The sequence below is a fragment of the Megascapheus bottae genome, chromosome 3 (genome assembly GCF_031878675.1).
Source record: "Megascapheus bottae isolate mThoBot1 chromosome 3, mThoBot2.hap1, whole genome shotgun sequence".
Classification (NCBI taxonomy): domain Eukaryota; kingdom Metazoa; phylum Chordata; class Mammalia; order Rodentia; family Geomyidae; genus Megascapheus; species Megascapheus bottae.
In genome coordinates, this window is record NC_143511.1 from 91,078,316 (window position 1) to 91,104,118 (window position 25,803).

Here is a 25,803-nt window from a genome sequence, read left to right on the forward strand (position 1 = left end):
TCAAGGCACATGTTCGATTAGACATGGGGGCAGACCTGCATGGTGTCAAGTGGCCTACTATTAGACTGCTCCTTGGCCTGTAGTCAGTCTAAAGGGCATCCCTCCCTGTCCTTTCTAGTAGAGCACAGGCTCCTGAGAGGACGGGCAGGATCCCACTAGGTCACTGCATTTGGCCATTTCTTAAATTTTGGTAAAGAATGTTGTGTTAACTATTTGAGAAAACTACTTAAAACATATAAAGGACCAATAAACCTTAGCCACTTCCCAATAGTGGCAGTCAGAGAGGGACTATGTTTTAGTATATGATAAAAGGTGTCAGGATGTTAACTTTTTTAAAAATACTTTTATTTCTGACTGAAAAGTTCTCTTAATTTAAGCATTTTTGAGATGTTATTTAAAATGATAACAGCAACATATATATATATATATGAGTATATATAATAATACTTTGGTCAGTTGATTAAACAAGAGCATGTATATCATGAATCTTTGTGGAAATTTTCAGCTAGATTCAGGATTTTAGGCCAATGACTCATTTATGTTTCTTATACTGAAGCAGATCATTTAGAATGGATAGAAGGTCCATTGTGTTATTTGCACAGAGGTTTCAAAAGAAATATTCTAGTGATCTATCAAAGCTGTTACCAACATACTTACTGCTTTGGAGTTGTTGATAAGAGTGACTTGAATACTTCCTGTCTCACGCCTCATTTGTCCGGGTCATTCACGCTTAGGTCTGTGAGCAGCTCACAGCTGGAGCTGCATGTACCAAGCTGTGGGATACAGGTGTCTGCTGCTTCTAGTGGCTTCCTGAGCTGAAAACCACATTGGCTCCTGTCAACCCATGTCCCTTGTGGGGTTCCCCTCATTGCACCTCCACCCTGTCTTGCCTGATTGTGGTCTGCCAAGCACAGCTTGGGACCAGCGGTTTCTATGTGCTACTGTTCTTCGTCTCAGGTCTTTGGGAACATTGCCCTTGACGATGACACCAGTATCAACCGGCACAACAACTTCCGGACGTTCCTACAAGCCTTGATGCTGTTGTTCAGGTATGTCACTACGGGATGTCCACTCTTCTCTTCATTTAGGAGGAAAGGTGGGTGTCATCAGTGGGGACTGCTCCCTCCCAGCCTCCAGATCATGTTGGTTCCCCTCTGTAGACCTTTTCAGTTCTTTCCTTCTTTGCTCATCCTTTCTTAAGTACTCCTGATGTCTGCTCTGGCACCTGTGGAAAGAAACCTTGGATCCCTGGGTAAGACTGGCCTCCATCACATTATTTCTGCTCCCCGGTAATAGTCAAAATGTGTCCAAGAGGTCTGCTGTCTGGGAGGACACAGGTGCCTTGTGGGTTCTCAAGTTTTCCGTGTTCTCACTGGGATGGTTGGGTGACCAACACTGTTGACAGAGCTTGTGGCTACTCTGTGTCCTGAAGAACTCAACTGGATGAAGCTAGTGGTCTGAGTGTGCCACCGCCCTCTGACCTCTGTCATAGGAGTTGAAGTTCCTCAGGTTCCCAGATGTAGCCAGCAGGACAGCAGGTGTAATGTAAGGGCAAGGGCAAGTTCCCAGCAAATTGTGGGACCTTCAGACCCCTGTCTTACTGCAGAGGCTCACTCAGGAGAAAGCTTAGCACTAGCTGCCATCCCTGGGCATGGTCTTCCTCAGTAGCCTCCCTCCCTCCCTCCCTCCCTCCCTCCCTCCCTCTCTCCCTCTCTCCCTCCCTCCCTCTCTCCCTCCCTTCCTTCCTTCCTTTCTTCCTTCCAAGGCTAACACTTCCACTTGAGCCACAGCTTGTCTTCTGAGTTTGGGGTGGCTAAGAAGAGGTAAGACTCTCATGGACTTTTCTGCCTAGGCTGGTTTTAAACCAGGAGTCTCAGATCTCAGTCTACTGAATAGCTAGGATTACAGGTGTGAGCCACTAGTATGCAGTTTAGTCTTTGTTTTGCCACCCATAACCCTAGAACAGAGGAAAATAACTCTTTTTTAAATATATTTTTTATTGTAATTAATAGAAGGGTTACAAGATATTTGCCAGATAAATGGTGCCTTAATTCCCACACATTGATACCTTTTCACATGTCATGGGAAAATAACTCTTTATAGAGATTTACTATGTACTCTGATTCCTGGACCATGTTTTAGAGTTCCTTGAGGTGTCACAATATTTATTCCTTTATGAAGTGCACCAGGCTTTTGCAAGACACAACTGTCTGCAGACACACCTCAGGCTTATGGAGTTACCTGGGAGGAGGGTAAGCTGAGACTCAGACCCACTTTGTCAAGCTGCCTCTAGAGCATTCCCTCCCTCCCTCCCTCCCTCCCTCCCTCCCTCCCTCCCTCCCTCCCTCCCTCTCTCCCTCTCTCCCTCTCTCCCTCTCTCCCTCTCTCCCTCTCTCCCTCTCTCCTTTCCTCCCTCCCTCCCTCCCTCCCTGCCTTCCTTTTTCACCCTGAAGTCTGAACTTAGGGCCTTGTGTTTACTAAGTGGGTACTCTACCACTTGAGTTACACTTCCAGCCCTACATTTGGTGTATTCTATATTTGTGTGTGTGTGTGTGTGTGTGTGTGTGTGTGTGTGTGTGTGTGTGTGTGTGTTTGATACTGTGTTTTAACTCAGAGCTTTGGACTTGCTAGGCAAGCAGAAACAATTCTTGAGCCATAACTGTGGCCCATGCCTCTTGTTTCTGTATAGATCAGGTATCTTCAGAAATACCTTTTCCCACACTGTGTTGTTTCCCTGGACTTCAGCTGTTAGGTTCTATTATTTTTTCATTTAGCAATATTTTGCCTCCTGCTACAAAGATTTGAGGCAAACTTGTGATGTTGCACTGAGGTTTGCATCACCAGGATTGTTGTATCAGTCAGGTTGGCTCAGGTCTGAGCCACAAGTCTAAAGGAGGCTCTTCAACCCTAATGTCCTCAGCAGGCAGTGGTCTCTGTTCCCATGTGGGGCTGGCCACACACAGGAGCTTGAAGTTCCAGGGCGCTGCAGAGAGTAGGATGGGTCGCCAAGTTGATTGAGGACCAGAAGCTAGTGTGAGAGTTAGACTGAAAGAGGGCAGAGGGCAAAGGTTCAGAAGAGAGCATAGTTGAGACCCCTAGAGCCAGGGGTCTATGTGTGAATTAGAGCTTCTCTGTTGAGTGAGGGGAAACATGAGAGGGTCTTGAGTAGTGAAAGTGACAAGGCTGATCTGAACCCCATAGAACTGCTGGGCTTCTGTGTAGGTGGAGCTGGATGACAGGGCTGTGAGTGCAGATGGGGAGGGGAAGGCCAGTCAAGACTGAGTGCAGGTGGGGAGAGCAAAGGGAGAGCCTGAGGAGCTGGTGGACAGGATGTTAATGTGGAGGCAAGGGTGATGCCAGAGTCTATGGCTTGAGTGTCTGGAGAAGCAGAGCCACTGTTTCTGATGGAGGATAGTGGGGTGACGTGTCTGAGATGAGCTGGGAGTTCTTGGGAGCATCTTGTATCTGCAGAGCATGGCACTGTGGGTCTCCAGGGCAGCTGACTACTGTTAGAGCCTAGTCATTGCCCAGTGTCCAGTGTACATCTTTTTTTTTCCCAGTCTTGGGCCTTGAACTCGGCCTGGGCACTGTCCTTGGACACTTTTTGCTCAAAGCTAGCAGCCCTCTACTACTTGAGTCACAGCACCACTTCTGGCTTTTTCTGTGTACATGGTACCTAGGAATCAAACCTAGGGCTTTGTGCATATTAGGCAAGCACTCTACCGCTAGGCTATGCTCCTGGCCCCCAGTGTACATCTTTTGAAGAACACATCCACCTGATACCTATGTGGGAACACAAAAGAGGGCACCAGAGATAGTGTTCCCCAGTGTTTAGCCGGAATAATTCTGGGGTGGCCTGAGTTCTGGAAGTTACTGGAGACTCCATTCTGTGCCCTCCTTTGTGTGCTCACATTTTTTACCCTTCTTCTCAGAAGCGCCACAGGGGAGGCGTGGCATGAAATCATGCTGTCTTGTCTGGCCAACCGGGCCTGCGACCCATATGCCAACGCCAGTGAATGTGGAAGTGACTTTGCCTACTTTTACTTCGTCTCCTTCATCTTCCTTTGTTCCTTTCTGGTAAGTGTTGGTTGTTATGCCAGTGTCTGTTGTTGTGACTCATCTCAGAGCCTCACATTTCCTGTTGGTTCTTGACTTGGACCCATGCTATAGCACATAGCACATTAATACTATTGTTCCTGGTGCGAATTGCCTCATGAACCCTAAAAAGGACTCACTTGGGTATACATATAAGCTCTTCTGGGGTTGGCTTTGACTTGCACAAAAGGCTTAGATAGGCTTCTAGAGGCTGGGCCTTAGAGTCTGCTTTCTAGGAATGTGGTAACAGAGGGTGAAGATGCAGCACTGAGTCCCTAAGGATGTGGTGACAGAAGATGCAGCACAGAGCTTGGGGCCACACATTTGGGACATTAGGGCATAGAGGTAGGTGGGTTGTGTCTCAGGAGTCTGTGTCTTTCCCCAGGTTAGTAGAAATAATAGAACTTGCTGATGATTCATAGTGTGACGTAGGCTTCCTTTTGATGAAGGAAAAGATTACAGATTGATCAGAGAAGAGTGTCACTGAATTTGTATTTGACAGTATTAGAGTCTGAACACACAATTTTGTGCTTGTTCAGCAAGTACTTTAGCACTGGGGTCATGTTCTAGGCCATATTCTTGTTATTTGTAAGATACAGACTTCAACAGTGATAATCCTATTTATGCTTCCAGAAGGGTGGGATGATAGGCATAAACATCACACTCAGTTGTCAGTTGAGGATGAATATGAACTCCCTTCTCTCCCCAAGGCTATCCTTGAATTGCAACTCTATCAGTCTCAGCCTCCTGAATAGCTCAGATGATAGGTGAATAGCACTGTTGAATAATAGGTATTGGTTGAGAAACATTTTGCCTAGGCTGGCCTTAAACTGCATCATCTCTACCTCAGTTTTCTGAGTAGCTATTTTTTTTTAGTGGACTGTATTTTAAAGGTAGAGGTGTCCTGATTGAAAAATAGAAAAGACAACCATACACTAGGGTTTGACCCCATAGCTCCACACCTGTAAGTCTAGCTATTTGAGAGGCAGAGATCAGGAGGATGGGTCATGGTTCAAGGCCAGTCTGGGAAGAAAGCTTGTGAGCCTGAGAATGATGGCTTGTACATCACTATCTAAGGCTAGTCTAAGCAAAAATGTGAGATCCTACCTGAAAAAAAGATAACTAAGGCTAAACAAATAAACACAAAACAAAACTGAGTGTGTGTCTTAGGGTAAAGAATATGTCTAGCTAGCATGAGGCCTGATGCTAGCTTTCTTCCAAAAATAAAAATAAGCAGGTGCTGGTGGATCATATCTGTAATCTTAGCTACTCAGGAGGCTGACATCTGAGGATTATGTTTTGAAGCTCAGGCCAGGTGAGGACTTTAATCATTACCCAATTAACTCCAGAAGTGGAGATATAGTTCAAGCAGAAAAGCATTAGCTTAAGTGAAAGAGCACAACAACAGGACAAATATGAACACGTGTGCATGTGGGTGTGCGTGCACACACACACAGAGTTAAAAATAATAAAAGGCCGTGAGTTTGGCCTAGTGGTGGTAGAGTGCTTGCCTAACATGCACAAAGGCCCAGGTTGTATTCCTCAGTGCCACATACATAGAAAAAAGTGGGAAGTGGTGCTGTGGCTCAGGTGGTAGAGTGCTAGTCTTGAGCAAAAGAAGTTCAGAGACAGTGTTTAGGTCCTGAGTTCAAGTCTCAGGACTGGCAGAAGAAGAGCAGGAGGAAGAGGAGGAGGAGAAGGGGGAGGAAGCAAAGGAAGAGGAAGAAGAAAAAGATTGTGTCCAATGATGAGATGAAATGCATCTCAGGGATGCAAGGATGATTCAGTATAAGAAGAATCAGTCATCATAAAATACTACATTAATGGAATGGGGGAACATATGGTCACTTTAACAGATGGAGAAAATACATTTGACAAAATAACATCGTAATGTATAACACATAGTGAACTACAAAAAGAAGGAAACCACCATGATAAGCAAAACCCATAGCTAACATACTTACTGGTAAAGGATTGAAAGCTTTCCTCCTTCAGAGTCAGGAAGCCACTTTCCCCACTGCTGTTCAGTGTTATGATGGCAATCCTTACCAGGACTATTGAGCGAGGACAAGAGATAGAAGGCATCCACATTGGAAAGGGAGAAGCAAAATAGTCCCTATTTTCAGATAGCATTATTCCAGATATAGAAAATCCCACAAAATACACACAGACACAAACATTCTATGAGAGTTGATTAATTCAGCAAAGTCTCAGGGTACAAAATAAACAATGGACAATCTAGTAAGGAAATGAAAAAAAAAAGTCTTTTCAGCCAGGCATTAGTGGCTCAATTGTAGGCTGAAATGGCCTGTAATTGTAGCTGTTCCTGAGGCTAAGATCTGAGGATTGTGCTCTGAAGCCAGATACCATTTCCAGTTAACCAGCAGAAAGCCAGAAGTGGAGAGACGGCTCCAGTGGTAGAGTGCCAGCCGTAACTGTAAGAAGCCAAGCAAGAGTTTGAGGCCCCAAGTTTAAGCTCTGATAATGGAGAGGGGAGAACATTTTTCTTTTATTTTGATCTCAGGACCTGTGCTTGCTAGGAAAGCATTCTACCACTTGAACCACAACTCCAGCCCCTTTTCAGTTAGGGCTGCATGTTTATGCTGTGGTTGTCCTGGACAGCAGTCCTCCTGTTTACATCTCCCACATATTTGGGATGGCAGGTGCATGCCTCTCTTACCCCTCTTCCACTGGTTGAGACAGGATCTCATGAACTTTTTGTTTGGCCTGGCCTTGAGCTATCACCTTTCCAATCTTCACCAACCAAGTCGCTAAGATTATAGATAGAGCCTAAGTAATAAACAGAAAGCTAGTTCTTTTTAAAAAAATTTGACAAAGAAAATAAAGGACTTAAATCAACAAAATTGGAGATAATAAAGGAAACATTACAACAAACATTCAAGCAATCCAAAAGATTGTGAAGGACTACTTCCAAAAACCTATACTAAAATTAGAAGGAAAAACTAGTAGAAATGGATAAATTTCTAGAGATATACAAATTGCTATGCTGAACCAAGAAGATATAACTCACTTAGCAGTCTCATAACACTCAGATTGAGGAAGTTTTCCAACAAGGAAAAGCCCAGGTCCCAATGAAGTCACAGCTGAGTTCTGTAAGATTTTTAAAGTTGAATTAACATCAGTACTCCTTAAAATTTTCCATGAAATAGAAACAGAAGGATCAATTTCAGAATCATTCCATTAAGCCAGCACCACGTTCAACTCAAAACCAGGTAGTGATCCAGTGAAAAAGATAACTACAGAACAATGTCTTTGGCTAATATAGACATAAAACTCTTCAATAAAGTACTAGTTAGTAGAAGGCAACAACTCATCAAAAAAAATCACGCATTATGATCAAATAACTTTTATTCTAGGGATGCAAGGCTTATTTGCATATGTAAATCAATAAATGTTACTCACTTTAACAGAGCCATAGGCAAGCACCACATGATTATCTCAATAGACGAAGAGAAAGCCTTCAATAAAACCCAACATCCATTCATGTGAAAAAGCTGTGGAAAAGCTAGGAATAGAAGAAACTTAGCTTAAAATAATAAAGGGTAGGGCTGGGAGTTTGGCTTAATGGTAGAGTGCTTGCCTAGCATGCACGAAGACCAGGGTCAATTCCTAGGTACCATATACATAGAAAAAAGCCAGAAGTGGTGCTGAGGCTCAAGTGGTAGAGCTCTGGCCTTGAGAAAGTCCAAGGACAGTGCTCAGGTCCTGAGCTCAAGCCCAGGACTGGCAAAGAATAATAATAAAATAATAATAATAATAAAGGGTATGTGTGACTGATCAGCCAGCATCATACTGAATGATGAAAAATTAAAACCATTTCCTCTAAAATCAGGAATGAGGTAAGGATGTCCACTCTCTCTACTCCTACTCAATATAATTCTAGAATTCTTAGCCAGAGAAATAAGGCAAGAAAAAGACATAAAGAGTATTCATTCACATAGGGAAAGAATAAGTCAAACTATCCCTTTTTGCAGATGACACAATCAAAGGACCTAAAAGACTACATACCCAAGCTCCTAGAGCTGATCAGTAACTTTAGCAAAGTAGCAGGTTACAAAAGTAACCCATAAAAATCAGTAGCCTTTTCGTATATCAACAATGTACAAACAGAAAGGAAAAATCAATTCCATTTGCAAAAGCCTGAAAAAGGGGGGGGGGAGCATCGCAGAAAAACTTTACCAAGGAAGCAAAAGATCTTTATAACAACAAGTATAAAAATGTGAAGAAAGCTGGATGTGGTGGCTCATGCCTGTAATCCTAGCTACTCAGGAGGCTGAGATCTGAGAATGAAGGGTCCAAGCCTGCCCTGGCACAAAAGAGCCTGAGAGTCCTATCTCCAGTTAACGCCTAGAAAACAAGTGGGGCTGTGGCTCCAGGGGTAGGGTGGTAGCCTTGAGCTGGAGAGCTCAGGGACAGTGCCCAGGCCTAGTTCAAGCCCCATGACCCACAAAAAAATAAAAATAAAAATAAAAAAGTGAAGAAAGTAATTGAAGATGTCATCAGAAAATGGAAAGACCTTTCATATTCATAAATAGAATGTATTCTGTAAAAATGTCCACATTGCCAAAAATGATCAACAAATTTAACACAATCCCCATTAGAATCTCAAAAATGGTCTTAACCAACATAGAGAAAACAATCCAAAAACTCATATGGAACAACAAAAGCCCTCAAATAGTCAAAGCAATTTTAGGCAAAACAAAACAAAACAAAAAACCAATGCTGGTGGTATCATAACCTCAGACCTCCAGCTGTGCTGCAGAGCCATAATAACCCAAACAGTTTGATATTGATACAAAAACAGATCCAAAGATCAATGGAACTAACTAGAACAGCCAGAAATAAAACCATGTACTTAAGCTGGACAAGGTGGCTCATACCTATAATCCTAGCTACTCAGGAGGCTGAGATCTGAGGATTAAGGTTCAAAGCCAGCCCGACACTACAAAACTGTGAGACTCTTATCTCCAATTAATCACTAGAAAATGGGAAGTGGGGCTGTGGCTCAGGTGTAGGGCAGTATCCTTGAGATGAAGAGCTCAGGGACAGTGCCCATGACCAGAATTCAAGCCCCATGACTGACAAAAAAAAAAAAAAAAAAAGCACATACACTTACAGTTATCTGGTATTTGATAGGGTAGCCAAAGATATATGGTAGCCTCTTCAGTAATTGGTATGGGGAAATTGGACATCCATGTACAGAAAACTAAAAGTGGATCCCAGATTGTCACCACGTACTAATACCAACTCACAGTAGATCCAAGACTTCATCAGACCTGGAACTTTGGAATTACTCAAGACAGTTTGAGAAACACTAGAACTTACAGGTATAGGCAGAAACTTTTTGAAGATTCCTAGCGGGCACAGAGGATAGGAGAAATACTTAGCCAATGGAATAACATCAAAATGAAAAGTTCCTGCAGGAAATAATTACTAATCTAGAAAGACAGCCAACAGACTGGAGATCTTTCCCAGCAACACATCTGACAAAGGACTAATATCCAAAATACACAAGGAAATGAACCAATCATTAAATGTGCAAAGGAACTAAGGAGAGATTTCTCAAAAGAAGAAATAAGAATGGCAAAGAAATATATGAGGAAATGCTCAACATCTCTTTCCATAAAGGAAATGCAAATCAAACAACTGAGATTTCATCTCACAGCAGATAGGCTGGTCAACATGAATTCTGACAACAAATGTTGGCAGGGTTGTGGGGAAAAATAAACCATATTGCAATGATGGGAATGTAAACTAGTACAACTACTTTGGACAGTAGTCTGGAAGTTCCTAAAAAGTAAACAGATGTTTCCTCTGACCCAATAACACCACTCCTGGACATCTACGCAGAGCATTACAAGCCAGTATACTGTAATAACATTTGTACAAGCATGTTTATTGCTGTAGTATTCACAATAGACAAGTTATGGAAACAGTCCAAGCCCTATAGTAACTAAGTGGATTCAAAAAAATGTACCTGTACACAGTGGAATTTTACACAGCCATTAGGAAGAATAATATGATGTCATTTGCAGGGAAATGGATAGACCAAATCATGTTGAGTAAGCCAAGCTCAGAGAGACCAACAGCACATATTTTCTCTCATATGCAGAAGCTGGATCTAAACACCATAATTTGTATAAGGATTGTAGATACACACAGTGAGACCAAAGAGGAGAATATTCTTAAGGGAGGAATACAAAGGTGCAATGGTATTCTAGATTACATATTATGCCTTGGATTATATAAAATATGTCAAAATTAAGTCCAGGAAATGGAAACTAGTTTTTTTTTCTTTGTCATTGTTTTTGTTTACTTTTTATGTTAATTGTTCATTTATCTGTCTATGGAAGGGTGGAGGGCACAGAAATGGAGGGACAAAGATAAACAAATGTAGCTGTAGTACTCCCTAGACAGTATGTTGAAAATGAACTATACAACTTGGTAGTGACAGAAGGGAAAAACAAAGCATGGGAGTGATATTGTCCAAAAAGAAATGTGCTCACACCTGACTTAACTGTTTCTTCTTGTACGACATCTTTATAATAACAATAAAAAATTTTAAAAGAAAAAAATGAGACATAAAAACGAACAAAAAATAAGTGCTGGCAAAAATGCAGGAAAATAGGAATTGAGGTTTGTTGCTAATGGAGGTATAAAAAATGCAGTTGCTGCTGGGAGTTTGGCCTAGTGATGGAGTGCTTGCCTAGCATGCACGAAGGCCTGGGTTCGATTCTTTGGTACCACATACATAGAAAAAAGCCGGAAGTGGTGCTGAGGCTCAAGTGGTAGAGTTTTAACCTTGAGAAAGTCAAAGGACAGTGCTCAGGCCCTGAGCTCAAGCAAAAAAAAAAAAATGCAGCTGCTGCTAAGAAATTTAGCAGTTCCTCACAAATTTCAGCATAAAATTGCCATGTGATTTATCACTTTTACTCCTAGGTCTATAATCAAGGGAAGGGAAGAGATGCACTCACAAGGAACTTTTATATGAATGTTTACAGACTTCATTAGTGGATAGAGAACACAGATGTCTGTCAGTGGATGGAGAAATATGGTACATGCATAAACTGGAAAGCCTTCCATCTATGAAATGAAATGAGGGACCAGTACATACTAAACACATACTACACTGAGTGAAAGAAGCCATGAAATGAAATGGTGGACCAGCTCATGCTAAACTAGGGCAAACCTCATACACACTACATTGAGTGAAAGAAGCCAAGTAGAACAGGTCACATATTTTGTGATACCTTTCACATGAAATATTTGGAAGAAACAGATCCATATGTTAAAAAAAAATCTGATGGGGGCTGGGAGTTTGTACTAATTAATGGTAGAGTGCTTGCCTAGCATGCACAAAGACCCAGGTTCATTTCCTCAGTATCACATATATAGAAAAAAGCCAGAAGTGGTGCTGTGGCTCAAGTGGTAGAGTTCTAGCCTTGAGAAAGTGCAAGGACAGTGTTCAGGCCCTGAGTACAAGCCCCAGGACTGGTTTAAAAAAAAAAAACTAATGGTTGCTAGAAAATACGTTGAGAGAAGAATAGAGGGTGATTATAGGATATCTTTTGGGGCTATGAAAATTTTTGGAAGCTAGAGATGGACGCATAATACTGTGAACACAGTAAGTGCTATTGAGTTAATTGTAGGTCCTCAGCTTACAGAAAAATGGAACTCAAGCTACTGGCTGGCAGTAGCTGCACTTTTTTTTTTTTTTGGTGATTCGATTTGAACTCAGGGTCTGGGTGTTGTCTCTGAGCTCTTCAGCTCCAGGCTAGCTCAAGGCTAGCACTCTACCACTTTGAGCCACAGTGCCACTTCTTGTTTTCTGGTGATTTATTACAGATAAGAGACTCACGGACTTTTATTAAAAGGACTTTTGTTCTCAGGCTGGCTTTGAACTGTTACCCTCAGATCTCAGCCCAACTATGATTACAGGAGTGAGCCACTGGTACCTGGCATAGCTAACCTGCTTACTCCAAAGTCACTGCTCTCCTGAAAGGCCAGCCTAAGGAGGTGGATGGTTCAAAAAGCTAGGGACAGATTAACCTGCATATCAGGATGTACCATAGTCAAGTAATTTAGGGGCTGAACTAGGGAAAAGTGGTTGAAATAGAAAGCAGAGGCTCCAGAAAATTAAATGCTAGGATTACATATGTTGGGTCAAGAACTTAGAAGATGAAGAGGCTATGGATTCCACAGTGTAAAACTCCACAGGAGAAGCAGGTGTGGTCCAGGGCTGGCCCAAGCAGAGTGACCTCTATTGTCCAGATAGCTCCACACAACAACTGTGTTTGACATTGAGGGTAGGGCAGGAGGACAGGCTGAGGTCTCTGTGACACCTGTTCTTCTTCCTGTCCTGCAGATGTTGAACCTCTTTGTGGCTGTGATCATGGACAATTTTGAGTACCTCACCCGGGACTCTTCCATCCTAGGGCCTCATCACCTGGACGAGTTCATCCGGGTCTGGGCTGAGTACGACCCAGCTGCGTGGTGAGTGAGCCCTCAGAGATGTGATCATCAAAGATGTCCTTTCCCATGAAGTTCAGGGCAAAGCTGGGTGGGCTTTTACATGTTTCCTGTGAACATTCTCTTCAGGCTTTGGTCTGAGTACAAGAATCTAATTTCCTTCAAATGGTACTTTTCTTTTTGATCCCTGTGCCTTGATGCATCTCTAAGGCAGATACATGGTCTTTGAGACTTTGTGTGGCTCCAAAAAGGGCCTGGAAGGTTTCCAGGGGTCTATGAGCCTACTACATGAAGTGTTCTGCCTTTCTTGCGGCTTGCCCTGTGAGGAGTATAGTGGCTGGCTGAAGCAGTGTGTGGAGACAGCATGGCTGTACACTCCTGTGAGACTTGGAGGGCTTTAAGAAGCAACATTCCCTGTGGGGCTCAAGGGTCTTCTTTCTCTGCCATTGGGGACAGCCCTGGCTGCCCACGAAGGGCACTCAATAAGCTTTTATTGAAACTAGAGAAGCTAGATGATCTTAATGTGTTGACTAAGGTGGGAAAGAGTTACTATGTAACGTAAGTGAGATGATTCCTTTCCATGAGTAGTTTGGGATTAGAAGGTGAAGTTGTTTAGACCATGCCCAGACTACAAGACTAATGGACACCCAAGGGCTGACCCAACATTCCTGGAAAGCAGGCAAGCAGAGCGGCAGGGGCTTTCCACCCCCTCTACCTGCTCATATCTTTATCACTTCATCCACTGTACATCAGTTGATCGTTCACTCATCCATTCCCTTATAGTCCTTTATGTTCTTCATGCATTTACTCAATTATTTATTCATTCATTTGTTCACTGTTGCACTCATTTATCCACTTTTTCATTTGTTCAGTCACTCATCCACTCAATCAATAGTTACTGAGGAATGCTGCTTGCAAGCTGGATGCAGGAGATGGAGGAGGTGATGAGGGACCTGGCTGCTATGTAAGACATAGGCATATTTGTCCCTCACCACAAGTGCTTAGAAGCTGTGCTGTGAATGAGCAGTTGTCACTGGAGGTCCACTTCCCATGCCCTAGTTAGGCGAAGAGATTGTTCAGGTGGGTGCAGCTCTCAGGCTGCCTGTGTCTCTCTTGCATTGCTCTGCACCCAACATTTTGTTGTGGGAGAGCCAAGAGAATGTTGCCAGGCTGGATACATCCTGGACTAGAGGGCGTGGTCAGGGTCCTGGTGGAGAGGTTGGCTAGGTTTCCTCATTATCTCCTCTGGACTGCCTCCTTGGCGTGTCTTCATCCTAGTGAGGAAGCTGTCCTAGCCTGGGCAAGTCCCACTGCATGATATTAGGGACCCAGACCCTGTACACAGGACCTAAGCCTCTTTTGTGTGGGCTCTATTAAGGCCACAAAATCTCCCTCGGATATACTCATCTATATCTCTGTCTGTCTGTCTGTCTTTCTGTCTGTCATCTAGAGAATATATGTGTGTACTCGTTCTTGGGCTTGGACTTGGAGCTTTTGAACCTGAGCTTTTATGCTCAAGGTTTGCATTCCACCGCTTGAGCCACAGGGCCACTTTTTGCTTTTTTTTAGGGGGGGCAAGGGGTTAATTAGAGATACAGACTCCTGCCTGGGCTGTCTTTGAACTGCAAGCTTCAAATCTCAGCCTGAGTTGGTAGGATTAAAGATGTGAGCCGCCCGTACTTGGCTTGCATTTTATGTTTTAATGAAAAAATGCAGCTTTCCCCCTCATAATACTGAAGAAACAGCAGTTGTTTATGTTTCTTAGTACACGTGACCATTTTTTAAATGCCCCTTAAAAGTGCTGTTATGTCTATTTAACCCCTTCTTTGTCTTGAAGTGCTCAGCACTACTGGAAGGCAAAAGCTCAAAGCTATTGCCCTGCCTGTGGTTAAGAAGACCAGGCAGAGGTGGGAGACACTCCACCTGAGTCATGATTCAGGAGTACTCTGTGAGAGTTGTCCTGATACTGAGGCCCAATTCAGAAGCACTCTGTATGAGAATCATCTCGATGCTGTGTCCTGAGGAGTTGCCATTGTTTAAGGAACATTTGTCCAAGTGGAGCATGTGTTGTAGAAACAAATACTTTGTAGGACATGGTTTGTTCAAAAGTCAGTAGGAGGAAACAACATTCTCCTGACTTTTTGTGAACTGTACATGTAGGCCTTCTAGTCAGTCACCAGCAAGAACAGAAACAGCATGCACAGTCAGGTACAGCCAGTGACTGGGGCTGACCACACCTTCCAAGAGTTCTAAGACTGTTTTCTAATTCCAGGAACCCTGAAAGGCACAGGATGTCAGGGTATAGAGAAAGTGCTTGTTGAGTACATGGAAGAACAGAAGCCTTGCATTAGAGGTAGCACATACTAGAAGGCACAAAAGACTAATGAGCTAGAAATGCTAGTGTACCTGTGTGCAACAGCTGCACAATTCCATTCCTATGAGCTGTGGAGTGGACGCTAGCTCCCCTTGTGATTGCCCAAGGAGCTGCGCGGCCTGGAAGCACAGTGTGCGCTTTCAGTCTAGATCCCACATCTTGAGTAGAGCAGATGCCACTTCAAGTCTGATAGTAGTTTGCATGAAGATATAACTCTGTAGTCTATTTACTAGGTAACTTAGACATCTCATTCTGGGGGGAAAACTTTGAAACCATTAAAACTTTGCCAAACTTCCCAACATTTGTGTATGTGTGTGTGCACATGTGGCTGTGTATGTAAGCATAGGCACAGACACATATGTGTGTATATGCATGGGTATATCAGTGTATTGAGAGCCTGTGTATGTACTGTGCATGTGTACATGCTATATGTGCATAGGTAAGAGTGGGAACACATTCTACATGCCTGTGTACCTCACAGTGCACATTTTATGCAAATTACCATGTGTATACATGTTAGTGTATATGAGAGGAATGCCTGTTTATGCACTCATTCATGTGTGTGCTGTGTGCAAGTGTGAGATCCATGCATGCTTTTATATACATGCGAGTGTGCGTACATGTCACATGTGTGCAAATACATGGGTACTGTGAATGGTTGGAAGCCTTTCCCCGGCCTTCCTTTGGTTGTTGCCTGGATACTTATTATGGTAAAGTATATGTAGACACCCAAAAGGAGACTCACAACCACATCTCTTGGAACAGTCTGTCTGTTCATTTTTATGTTCATCCATCTGTCCCATAAGCATTTCCTGAGCAGCTGCTGTGTGTTGGGGCCATGGGCTAAAGGTGAAGCAGGCACAGACTCTGAGTGCTTGCTGTGAAAGGGGATGGTAGAGTGGCTGTAACTTGAAGCCAGGGAACTTCTGAAGGACAGACAGTTTAACATCTGGCATACACTCAAGGAGGCGAGATGGGGTGAGTGCTAAGAATGCTGCGAGTAGGTACTGAAGTGAGGGGAAGGCTGGCTGGTTATTTTAGGCTGGGGTCATTGTGTTATAAAGTGGCTGACAGAAGGCTTGGAGACCCTGAGAAAGGCCTTGATTTGTGTTAAAAACCTAGCTTAGATTTCTGTTTGACAGCAGGAGGGCTTTTGAATCTGAGGCTTATGTGTATTTGTTTGGCAGGGCAGTCGTGAGATTCAAGGACTTTTTATGCTTAGCCCCCTTAGGAAGGTTTCAACTATTTTAGCAAGTACAATGAGTCAATTTAACATGATTTTGGTCTGATTAGACTGAGGTGGAAGAAGCATTGGAAAGAGAAGAATCAGCAGTGCCCCAAGGGTGCTTGCCCTGAGAGGAGTATATTCTTAGCTAAAACCAACAGGTTCTAGGGCAGGAGTCTGCTGTATCTAGGGAGATAGGGATCATCAGAGGTACACAGAAGCACACAAACGTATGTGGATGTGCATCTCTGAGGTTGTTGTGATGGAGAAATGAATGGGCTGTGTTAAGGTGTGAACAAGTCAGAGTTAGAGGGAGAATCTTAAGAGAGGGGCTTCTGGCATTAGAGTGAGAAGAAGGGGCCGACAGAAAGTCAGTGTGGGCCAACCCAGATATACCATCTGACCAGTGATAACACAGCACAGAGTAACTGCTCAGTGTTGGACTCATGGGTGCAGATGTATGTTACATGTGGAACTTACAGCTGTTCTGTACAGAATGTCTTCTGTCTACTTTGGTGCTGCCATGCTTTCTGGGAAGCCCAAGATCTTTGTCCCCAGCAGAGAGCAACCTGTGTAGCTGCACCCCTCCCCTCCACCACCACGCAGCTCAAGGCACATCTTCCCATCGCAAGTGGGGCGGGGGGGGGGTGGGATGGACTCCACCGTGCCTTGTTGCCATAACCTGTAACATTTCCTTTCCAGTTGCCGGATTCATTATAAGGATATGTACAGTTTGTTGCGTTGTATTGCGCCACCCGTTGGCTTAGGGAAGAACTGCCCTCGTAGGTTGGCCTACAAGGTTTGCAATTTCAGAGCCTCCATCTGACATACTTCCTTGCCCGAATCGCAAACACAGCACACACTCCCTGCCTGGTTTGGGAATGACAACACCTCACCTCTCCTCTGCCCTGCCATGTCCCGCATTCCGGCCTCCTGGATGCTTTGGTTCCCTGTCTAATCTCCCCGGACCCTTGTAGCTGGCTGGGGGCAGGCAGCCTTTGGGACAGTGCACAGGGAGCTTTCTGGCCTGGCTGTATTAGCCAGCACCAGTTGACTGGGTGGATGCTGGAGGCCAGGTCTAGTCTGCACCAAGGAAACAGTTGCTGCACCCAGCTTTCCAGCAGGCTCTTGTGGGTGGGCTGAGGGTCAGCAGGTCAGAGGTGGAGGGCCCTGAGGAGGGGCATATGTACACAAGTACACCAGGAATGGCTGCCCCTCTGGCTCAGAGAAGGTTTCTGAGCCCCTGGGAAAGGAGAAAGTAGAGGCAGAGTGGACTCAGAAAAGAGGAGCCCCCTGCCCCATCTCTGGATTGAACCACCCGACCCAGCAGAGCCCCTGGTCTAGAACTATGTGCTGAGGGCACAATCTGGGCAGGTCTGCCTGCCAGGGAAAGGCTGGGCCGGAAATTGTTTTGGTTCTGAGACCCCAGCCCACAGGCAGGTGCGGGTGGGGTAGTGCAGCCGCTCTGCCTGGGCAACACGCACTGGACCCAGTGGCTTCCTTGGGTTCCAGGTCCCACAGGAGGCATCTCCCACCTGTTGGGCCCCAACTGATCCTGTCGGAGGCCTAAGAGTGGCACCAGGCCATACCCACCCAGCTCTTCCCCTCCCTGCAGTCTCCTTCCCATCCAGCCCTGACCCCAGCAGCAGCCCTGCCCTGGGTTGGCCTCGGGCGTCTCTGGGCTTGGAGCAGGACCTGCCCTATGGTCAAGTTCAGCTCTGTAGCCTCTGGGCTCCCTCTCTAGTTTTCTAGTCTGTTGTACATGTTCTCTCCACTTTAGCCTTTGCCTTACCTGGAAGCAATTCTGACCATTAAGATGACGCTGCCTTGGTTCTCAGCAGTAACCCCCTCTCCACATCACTTGGCCAGAGCTTCCTGCATGGTGGAACACTTCTGTTCTGATTTGGCCTTATCTGTGGTTCTAAAAGAGTAAAAGCAGTAAAAAAAAATAAAAAAAAATCTATATATAACCCAAAGCCGCCCCGATGCAGCCCTTCCTCACCCCTCCATGTTCATTAGCTCAGACGTCACCCCTGCCCGCTGTCCTGCGTGGGGCTGGAGTGAGGAGGTGAGGCTGGGGGTGGGGGCAGCAGGGGTCAAGTCAAGCAGAGAATCCCTCATCTTACCAGTTTTGACTTTGGGCATTTAACCGACACTTTGGTTAACTGGATTTGTTTTCTTGTCTGCTTCCTCCCCTGCCCGCTCCCTGCTCTGCCCCTCCTGCCGTGGGCCTCTCCTGTGGACCACCCCTCTATGCCTGGCCTCTGGGACGGGCTTCCAGTGGGCGCATCAGTTACAATGACATGTTTGAGATGCTGAAACACATGTCTCCACCTCTGGGGCTGGGGAAGAAATGCCCGGCTCGAGTTGCATACAAGGTAGACCCTGTCCCTGCACTGCCCCTGCTCCCCATTCAGGAGCTATCTGCAGTCAACAGTGCCCTCCTGGGCCACACAAAGCTCACAGGGTGCTTGTGGGCTCTCAGCTGCTTGCGCAGGGCTCGTCCAGCTGTATGTCTGTACCTGGCTGCCTGGCTGCTGCTGTCTTCTCCACCCTGCCTTCTGCTCCCATCCCAGGCAGAGGGACATGTCTGTCTGCTCTGGGCCCTGGTGCCCCTTCCCTACTGCAGATGCCCCTAGAGGCTCAGGAAGATGGACTAGAGCATGCCCCACCCCCTTGCTCTTTCTCCTTCCCTTTCTGCCTAGGAATGAGGTTATTTCTTTTTTTTTTAACAGAGGTTATTTTATTCTGGGCTCAGGGTTATTATGCTTCTGTAACCCTTAGGCCCTGGTGTGGGTTAGAGTTTCAGGACCTCAAGGTTTGGCCCTGTTCGGAGGTCTGAAGGCCCTTTGTGCTGCTCAGACAGCACAGAAGAACTTGGCTTTGTTGTTGTCTCTAAGGACTTCCTGGGCTCCATGGTGGGAAGGAGACATTTGTGATGATAAAGAAGAGGTATCAGGGAGACATTTGCTGTCACTTCTGGGCTGTCAGAGGCCCCTTCAAGAGAGGAATGGCCTTAGGATCCTTAGGTGGCTGAGCTTTAAGGAAGTAGGTAAATTTAGGAATACCTCCAGGCCTCCTTGCTGGAAGCTGGGCAGGTTACATGGCCCAGCCTCAAGCTTGCTCCCCTGTAGTACTATCTTCTGTCCATCTGTCTAGCAACCCCTCCTCCCCAGCCTCCCTGTGCACCTTTGCCTCTCCCCGTCTCTAATGCTCTCCAGAAAATAGGACCAACTGTATATGCTTTTGCCGGAGAGAGCTTTCTACCAGAGCTTCCTCTGATTTACTGTGTACCCCCTGCCCATACTGTCTTTCTCTGTGCTCCGTTTTATGTCTTTCTGTTACTGGTTCAGTGTAGTCTATGGGAGCAGAGCAGCTCTCCCAGCCACACAGAGATGCCTCTGGGATTTTCCCACCGTGCCCTGCCCCTGACTTGCATGTGTGTTATGCCTGCTGAGGGCCCTGCATGCAAGGCTGTGGCCCTGTCCCCTGGAGGGAGAGTTCTGTCCACATGACACCTGGGCCATGTGCCTGGACTGGCTGACCCTGAGGTTCTGGGTATGACAAGATCAAGAGAGGATTCGGGTTGGGTACTAGTTGGACTGGGGACCTAGGAAAGGTCTAGGAGATGCTCAGATTTCTGTGTCTGGGGCTTGTTTTCCTTGGCTTTGCTGCTCTACTTCGATGAGGTTGCTAGCCCTTTAAGGCCTGGGCAGCACAGGTGAGAGGTTAGTAAGTGCAGCCTTGAGTGCCCTGGATGGAGCTCCCCCTCCTAGAAGACAATGCTTGACCCTCCCCCCGCCCCTCCCATCCCAATTCCCTTCTCTGGGAGAGGAGTTCCTGGGCCTTTCCCACTGCCATTGTGCTGGTCTGCAGGGAGGTCATATGCTCTCGAAAGCAGGCCTTTCCTGAGGTGCAGCACATGTGGTGTGTGAGATCCTGGCCCTGTGACTGGGCGTGCTTAGTGGGACTTTGCCAGCATTCAGAGGACAAAGTGGCTCCCATTCTCAGCATTACTGTTCTCCTCTCTCCAGGCCCATGTCACACTAAAGACACAGGATCTGTGTGTGGCCCTCTCTACGTAAATAGCCCAGGGCTATCCTTCCTGGGATGCCAGGTTCAAGATAGAACTCCTCCTTCTCTGGGTCTTGCTCTGATCTTCGGCAGAAATCAGAGTTATGGTGCTCTGAGAGTTTCATGTGGCCAGCCAGGTCCTCCTAAATGCATCTGAGACCTTTTTCCTCCCCAAGGCCTCATAATTTCTCGGACAGTGAGGCTCTGGGGGAACTGCTGGCTCTAACTAGAATGCATGGAGCAGATGCACACCTGTTTCCAGCTGTTGTACCCTCCAAAACTGAAGAGGAAAAACTAGCCCTTCCATGGAAGATGGTGGCAGTATGTTCTTCACCAGCCCCCTGCTGCTACTATTGGAGCTGGAGGCCTGGGCAGTAGTCCTGTCTCTTCTGGTCCTTCCTACTGGAATGATGAAAGGAACTAGTCTCTAATGCTCTTCCTGCTGCCTTAGGTGATATGGTTTCCACCTTCAAGGGCCATGAACCTGTATTCCCAGCCCCTTAGCTAAGGAGGGGTGGAGAAATGGAACCTCATAGGCCTGAATTGAGGTAGAACGTCTTTCTCAAGGGATCTTCCACTGGGGCAGGAACTCAGAGTGGCTTTCTTGGCCACCAGCACTCGTTAGTCAGAGTAGCATTCTTGGCCAGTGTCCCTTGTCTGGATCATCCATCTGCAGGTAGAGGAGGCTAGGCCATCAGAGTTTCTTTTCTGAGAGCTAACCCAGAATTCTCCACCTTGGGTTCTCCCTCCTTAGCCAAGGCCACACATTCTTATTTTGTCCACAGTCATTAACTGAGCAAAGGTCCCCTTGGCTGAAGATGTTCCTGTCCTTTCAGAGGGACCAGGCCTGGATAGGCCTTTACCTGTATTTCTGTTCTTCCACAGCCAGGAACATCTTAGCTCAGATGAGGTGGGATTAGGGGAGCGTGAATGCTGGCAAAAATCTCCGTCCACCCAGCCTTGCTTGGTCCTGGCACTCTCAAGGACTGCCCTCAAGAAGCCCAGCCGAGTCACTGCAGCCCTGGGGTGTGTGCGGGGTGGTGGTGGGGGGATGCAGTGTACATGGCCCTTATCTCCTCCCACTTGTCCCCAGCGCCTGGTCCGCATGAACATGCCCATCTCCAGTGAGGACATGACCGTGCACTTCACATCCACACTGATGGCCCTCATCCGGACAGCCCTGGAGATCAAACTGGCCCCAGGTGAGAGAGGGGAATTAGCCCGCCACTCCACGTAGCCAGGCCTTGCTTCAAGATAAAACAATGGGAAACAAAACAGAAGGAGAGCAGACCCGGGCAAATGTGCTCCAAGGATGTGGAGGGTGCCTGGCTCTGTGTGGAAGGACAGTGTGCCAAGTGCCTACTCTGATCACTGTTAGCTTTAGCCCTGATGACGACTCTGTCTTGAGTGAGGACACTGAAGCATGGTGAAATGGAATCACTCTATCCAGGTTGCGTAGAACTCAGAATCAGTTTACCATGTCCCCCTGTAGGCCATGCTTTTGCTACCTTCTCCTACCCAGTGAAAAGCGGAGCCACCAGTGGGGCTCTGAATCTCAGCATACTCTACTTCTCTGTTCCCTGAGGCTTGGCCACTGAGGTGTGGGTGTGAGGTGTGAGGGCTGCTCCCCTCTGCATGCCAGCCCCTTCTCACCATCTCCCCAGGATGTCACCTGAAACTCCATCCTTTTTCTTGCCCTGTTGATTTTTCCTTCTACGGAGTTAATTTGTATCAATACGTGAACACATTACAGGTTTTCCTTTCCTAAAAAATTCCACACCAGGGACAGGAATGTGGCCTAGTGGTAGAATACTCGCCTAGCATGCATGAAGCCCCAGGTTTGATTCTTCAGTATGATATACACAAGTGGTAGAGCACTAGCCTTGATCCTTGAATGTCTAAGGATAGTGCCCAGGCCCTAAGCTCAAGGACTGGCAAAAAAAGAAAAAAAAAATTCCACACCAGTGACTCCAACAATTTAGCAGCAATGGAAGAATCTCTTAAAGAGTTCTTGCCAGGGGGGCGGGAGTTTTGCCTAATGGTAGAGTGCTTGCCTAACATGCATGAAGCCCTGGGTTCGATTCCTCAGTACCACCTACACAGAAAAGGCTGGAAGTTATGCTGTGGATCAAATGGCAGAGTGCTAGCCTTGTGAAAGTGCAAGGACAGTGCTCAGGCCCTGAATTCATGCCCCAGGACTGGCAAAAAAAAAAAAAGTTCTTGCCAGGAGCCAGTGGCTCATACCTGTAATCCTAGCTTCTCAGGAGGCTGAGATCTGAGAGTCACAGTGCAAGCCAGCCTGAGCAAGAAACTCTGTGAGACTTATCTCCACTAAATTACCAAAAAAACCAGAAGTGGAGTTGTGACTCAAGTGGTAGAACAGTAGCTTTGAATAAAAGAAGCTCAGAAAGGAAGAAAGGAGGAAGGGAGGGAGAGAAAGAGAAGAAAGAAACTTTCATACTAATCAGCCTCATGAACACAGACACAAAAATCTTCAACAATTTAGGAAGTTTAATCTAGCAATATATAAAGACAACACAGGATAGATAGCACTGTTGGCATGTATTCCAGAAATGTAGGGCTGATTCAGTGCTTATAGCTCAATATAACTTGCCATATAAAACAATAGAAACTATATGATATCTCAAAAGGCAGAGAGAAAGCATTGAAAAAAATCTATTGTTGATTTATGCTAAGAAATTTCTATGGCTGGACATGGTGGCTCATACCTATAATTCCAGCTACTTGGGAAGAAAGAGATAGGAAGCCCACAGTTTGAAGTTAGTGAGTCCCTATCTCAAAAACAAACCAGGAAAATGATCATGTATGTAATTACTTAATCCCAATAAAGATAAAACTCTACACAAGAAAAAAAAACTAGACATCATAATTTATGCCTATAATTCCAGCTTGATGGGAGGTGGAGGGAGGGAGGAAGATCACCATTCAAAGGGATCAAAGACAGTGTGAGACCCTACCTGAAGACTAACTAAAGCAAAATGAGCTCAAGTGGTAGAGTACTTGCAGGCCCTGCACACCATATCCAGTATACATTCCCCCCACCCTGAAACAAAAAAAGGGAAAATCTTTTTGCTAATCCTGGAGCCTGAACTCCGGGCCTGGGCACTATCCTTAAGCACTTTTTGCTCAAGGCGAGTACTCTGCCACTTGAGCCACAAAACCACTTCTACTTTTATCTGTGTATGTGATACTGAGGAATCGAGCCCAAGACCTCATACATGCTAGGCAAGTGCTCTACCACTAGGTTACATTCCTGGCCCACAAAACTTGTGGGTGTGTGAGTTTTGGGGCTTGAACTCAGGGCCTGAGTGCTGTCCCTGAGCTCTTCAGCTTCATTCTACCACTTTTGCACCACAGCATCACTTTTGGTTTTTAGGTGGTTAATTGGAGACAAGAATCTCACACAAAGGCTAAGAGTTTGGCCTAGTGGTTAAAGTGCTTGCCTAGCATGCACAAAGACCCAGGTTCGATTCCTCGGTACCGTATACATAGAAAAAAGCCGGAAGTGGTGCTGAGTCTCAAGTGGTAGAGCTCTAGCCTTGAGAAAGTCCAAGGACAGTGCTCAGGCCCTGAGCTCAAGCCCAGGACTGGCACCAAAATAAATAAATAAATAAATAAATTCCTCCTCCCGAGTAGCTAGGATTAAAGGTATGAGTCACTGATGTTCAGCTGTCAAGAAAAAAACTTCCCATGTAACTAGGAAGTAAATGTTCTCTTTCAACCTGTTTCATAGGTATGAGAAAGGGTATCTATGACCAAATTACAGTTGGTCATACACTGGTAGCTCATGCCTACAATCTTAGCTACTCAGAGGACTGATATCTGGAGGATCTGAAGCCAGCCTGGGAAGAAAACACCAAAAAAATCCCATCTTCAAAATAACCAGTGAAATTCAGGGTTGATAGTAGGGCTCAAGTGGTAGAAATTAAACTGTACAAATATGAGACCCTGTGTTCAAGCCCAGCAACAAAATCAAATAACACCTATAGTTAATATAATAATTGGCAAAGAAAATCAGCCTCTCTTTTGCTGAGGTCAAGAACAAGCAAATATGGCTGGTATCACCATTATGTTCAGTTCCTCTCCACTGTAGCAGGGTAAGAAAAAAGAAGTAGGAACAAGAAAATCGGGTTTCTTTCTTCCTGATTGATCTGATTACCTGTGCCAAAAATTCCAGTCAAAGTTTAAAGGTACCAAATCTCCTAGGTATAACAAAGCCATAATATACAAGATCAGTGCACAAAGGCAATTATATTTGTGAACTAATAATTAACAATGGAAATGGAAAGAAAAGCTCTATTAAGATAGTACCACAATCATAAAACACTTCAGTATTGTTAGGTAACTAAAAAAATCAGCCTGCAAGATTTATGGTGTGAACTTGAAAACATGTAGAGGAATTGCAGAAGGCCCACACACATCAAGTTCTCTGTCGGGTTCATGGATCGGATGAGTCCGTGTTGCCAAGGCACGACCTCCCCGTCCCAATCGCGAGGACCCGTCACCCCAGTCAAACCTCAGCAGACGTCTGTTCTTAGTAGAAGTATACAAGTCAATTCTAAAAGCTACACAGGAGTGCAAACAAACTTGAGTAATGGTTTTGAAAAAGAAGAAAAAAGTTTGAAATCTCATTCTCCCTGAGTTTAAAAAAAAAAAGCCTTTTTGGGGTTACTGCTGAGGTTTGACTCCACTTGCTTGCTGGGCAGTGCTCTGCCACTTAGAGCAAACCTCAAGCCTTTCCTTTTGCTGGTTGTTTTTGAAAATAGACTCTTACAGATTCTTCTTCCCAAGCTGATTTTGAGCCATAATCCTTAAATCTCAGCCTCCTGAGTAGCTAGGATTAAAGGAACAAACCACTGGTGCCAGGATTTGGAAGAGTAGAAACACAGAACAAAAGAATAGAATAGAATAGAATAGAGAGCCACATTCATATGGAACAAAGTAGCAAAGGTAATCAATAAAGAAAAAATCATTGCTAATGAATAGTATTGGATAAATTTAAACAGCCAAAAGCAAAAACAACAACAACAAAAAACTTTAACAGTCTACTGAAACTTCATCTGGGGACTCCAAGATCAAGATGCTGGCAAGGTAGATTTTATTTTGTGATCTCTTCTGTTGGGTGGTAGGTGGCTATTTCTTTCTGTGCTCTCTCGCTGCCATTCCTCTGAGAGCATAAGGTGAGGCTTCTGGTGTTGATTTTATGGATTAGGCTACCTTCATGATTTCCTGTCACCTTCTTATAACAAGGCTTTATCTCCTAACACAGCCACATTAGTAGTTAGGGTACCACAAACCAATTCTGAGGGAACACTGTTCAATTCATATAAATACTGCATGACAACCAAATAGAGCTCCCAGAGTTCAACTCATAGAACATATTTTCACCCATTTCAAGCTTAACTTGAAATAGGTCATTTGACATAAGGTAGAATTCTTAATTATAAACCTCTAGAAAGAACACCAGAGAAAAATGTTACAGTTTTGGGTTGGGTAACCCACCCTCTCCCTCCCTCCCTCCCTC

General features: G+C 45.3%; 1 protein-coding gene across 4 annotated transcripts in view; it reads left to right on the top strand.

The window, feature by feature from the left end:
- The window catches only part of Cacna1b (calcium voltage-gated channel subunit alpha1 B), a 180,228-nt gene that overhangs the window by 143,009 nt on the left and 11,416 nt on the right, over positions 1 to 25,803 (top strand). For all 4 annotated transcript variants that reach the window (XM_090331041.1, XM_090331038.1, XM_090331039.1 and 1 more), the window contains 5 exons: positions 958 to 1,049; positions 3,933 to 4,077; positions 12,482 to 12,609; positions 18,466 to 18,562; positions 21,352 to 21,460. In XM_090331041.1, coding sequence (XP_090187167.1) covers positions 958 to 1,049; positions 3,933 to 4,077; positions 12,482 to 12,609; positions 18,466 to 18,562; positions 21,352 to 21,460 — 571 coding nt within the window. The remainder of the gene's footprint in view (positions 1 to 957; positions 1,050 to 3,932; positions 4,078 to 12,481; positions 12,610 to 18,465; positions 18,563 to 21,351; positions 21,461 to 25,803) is intronic.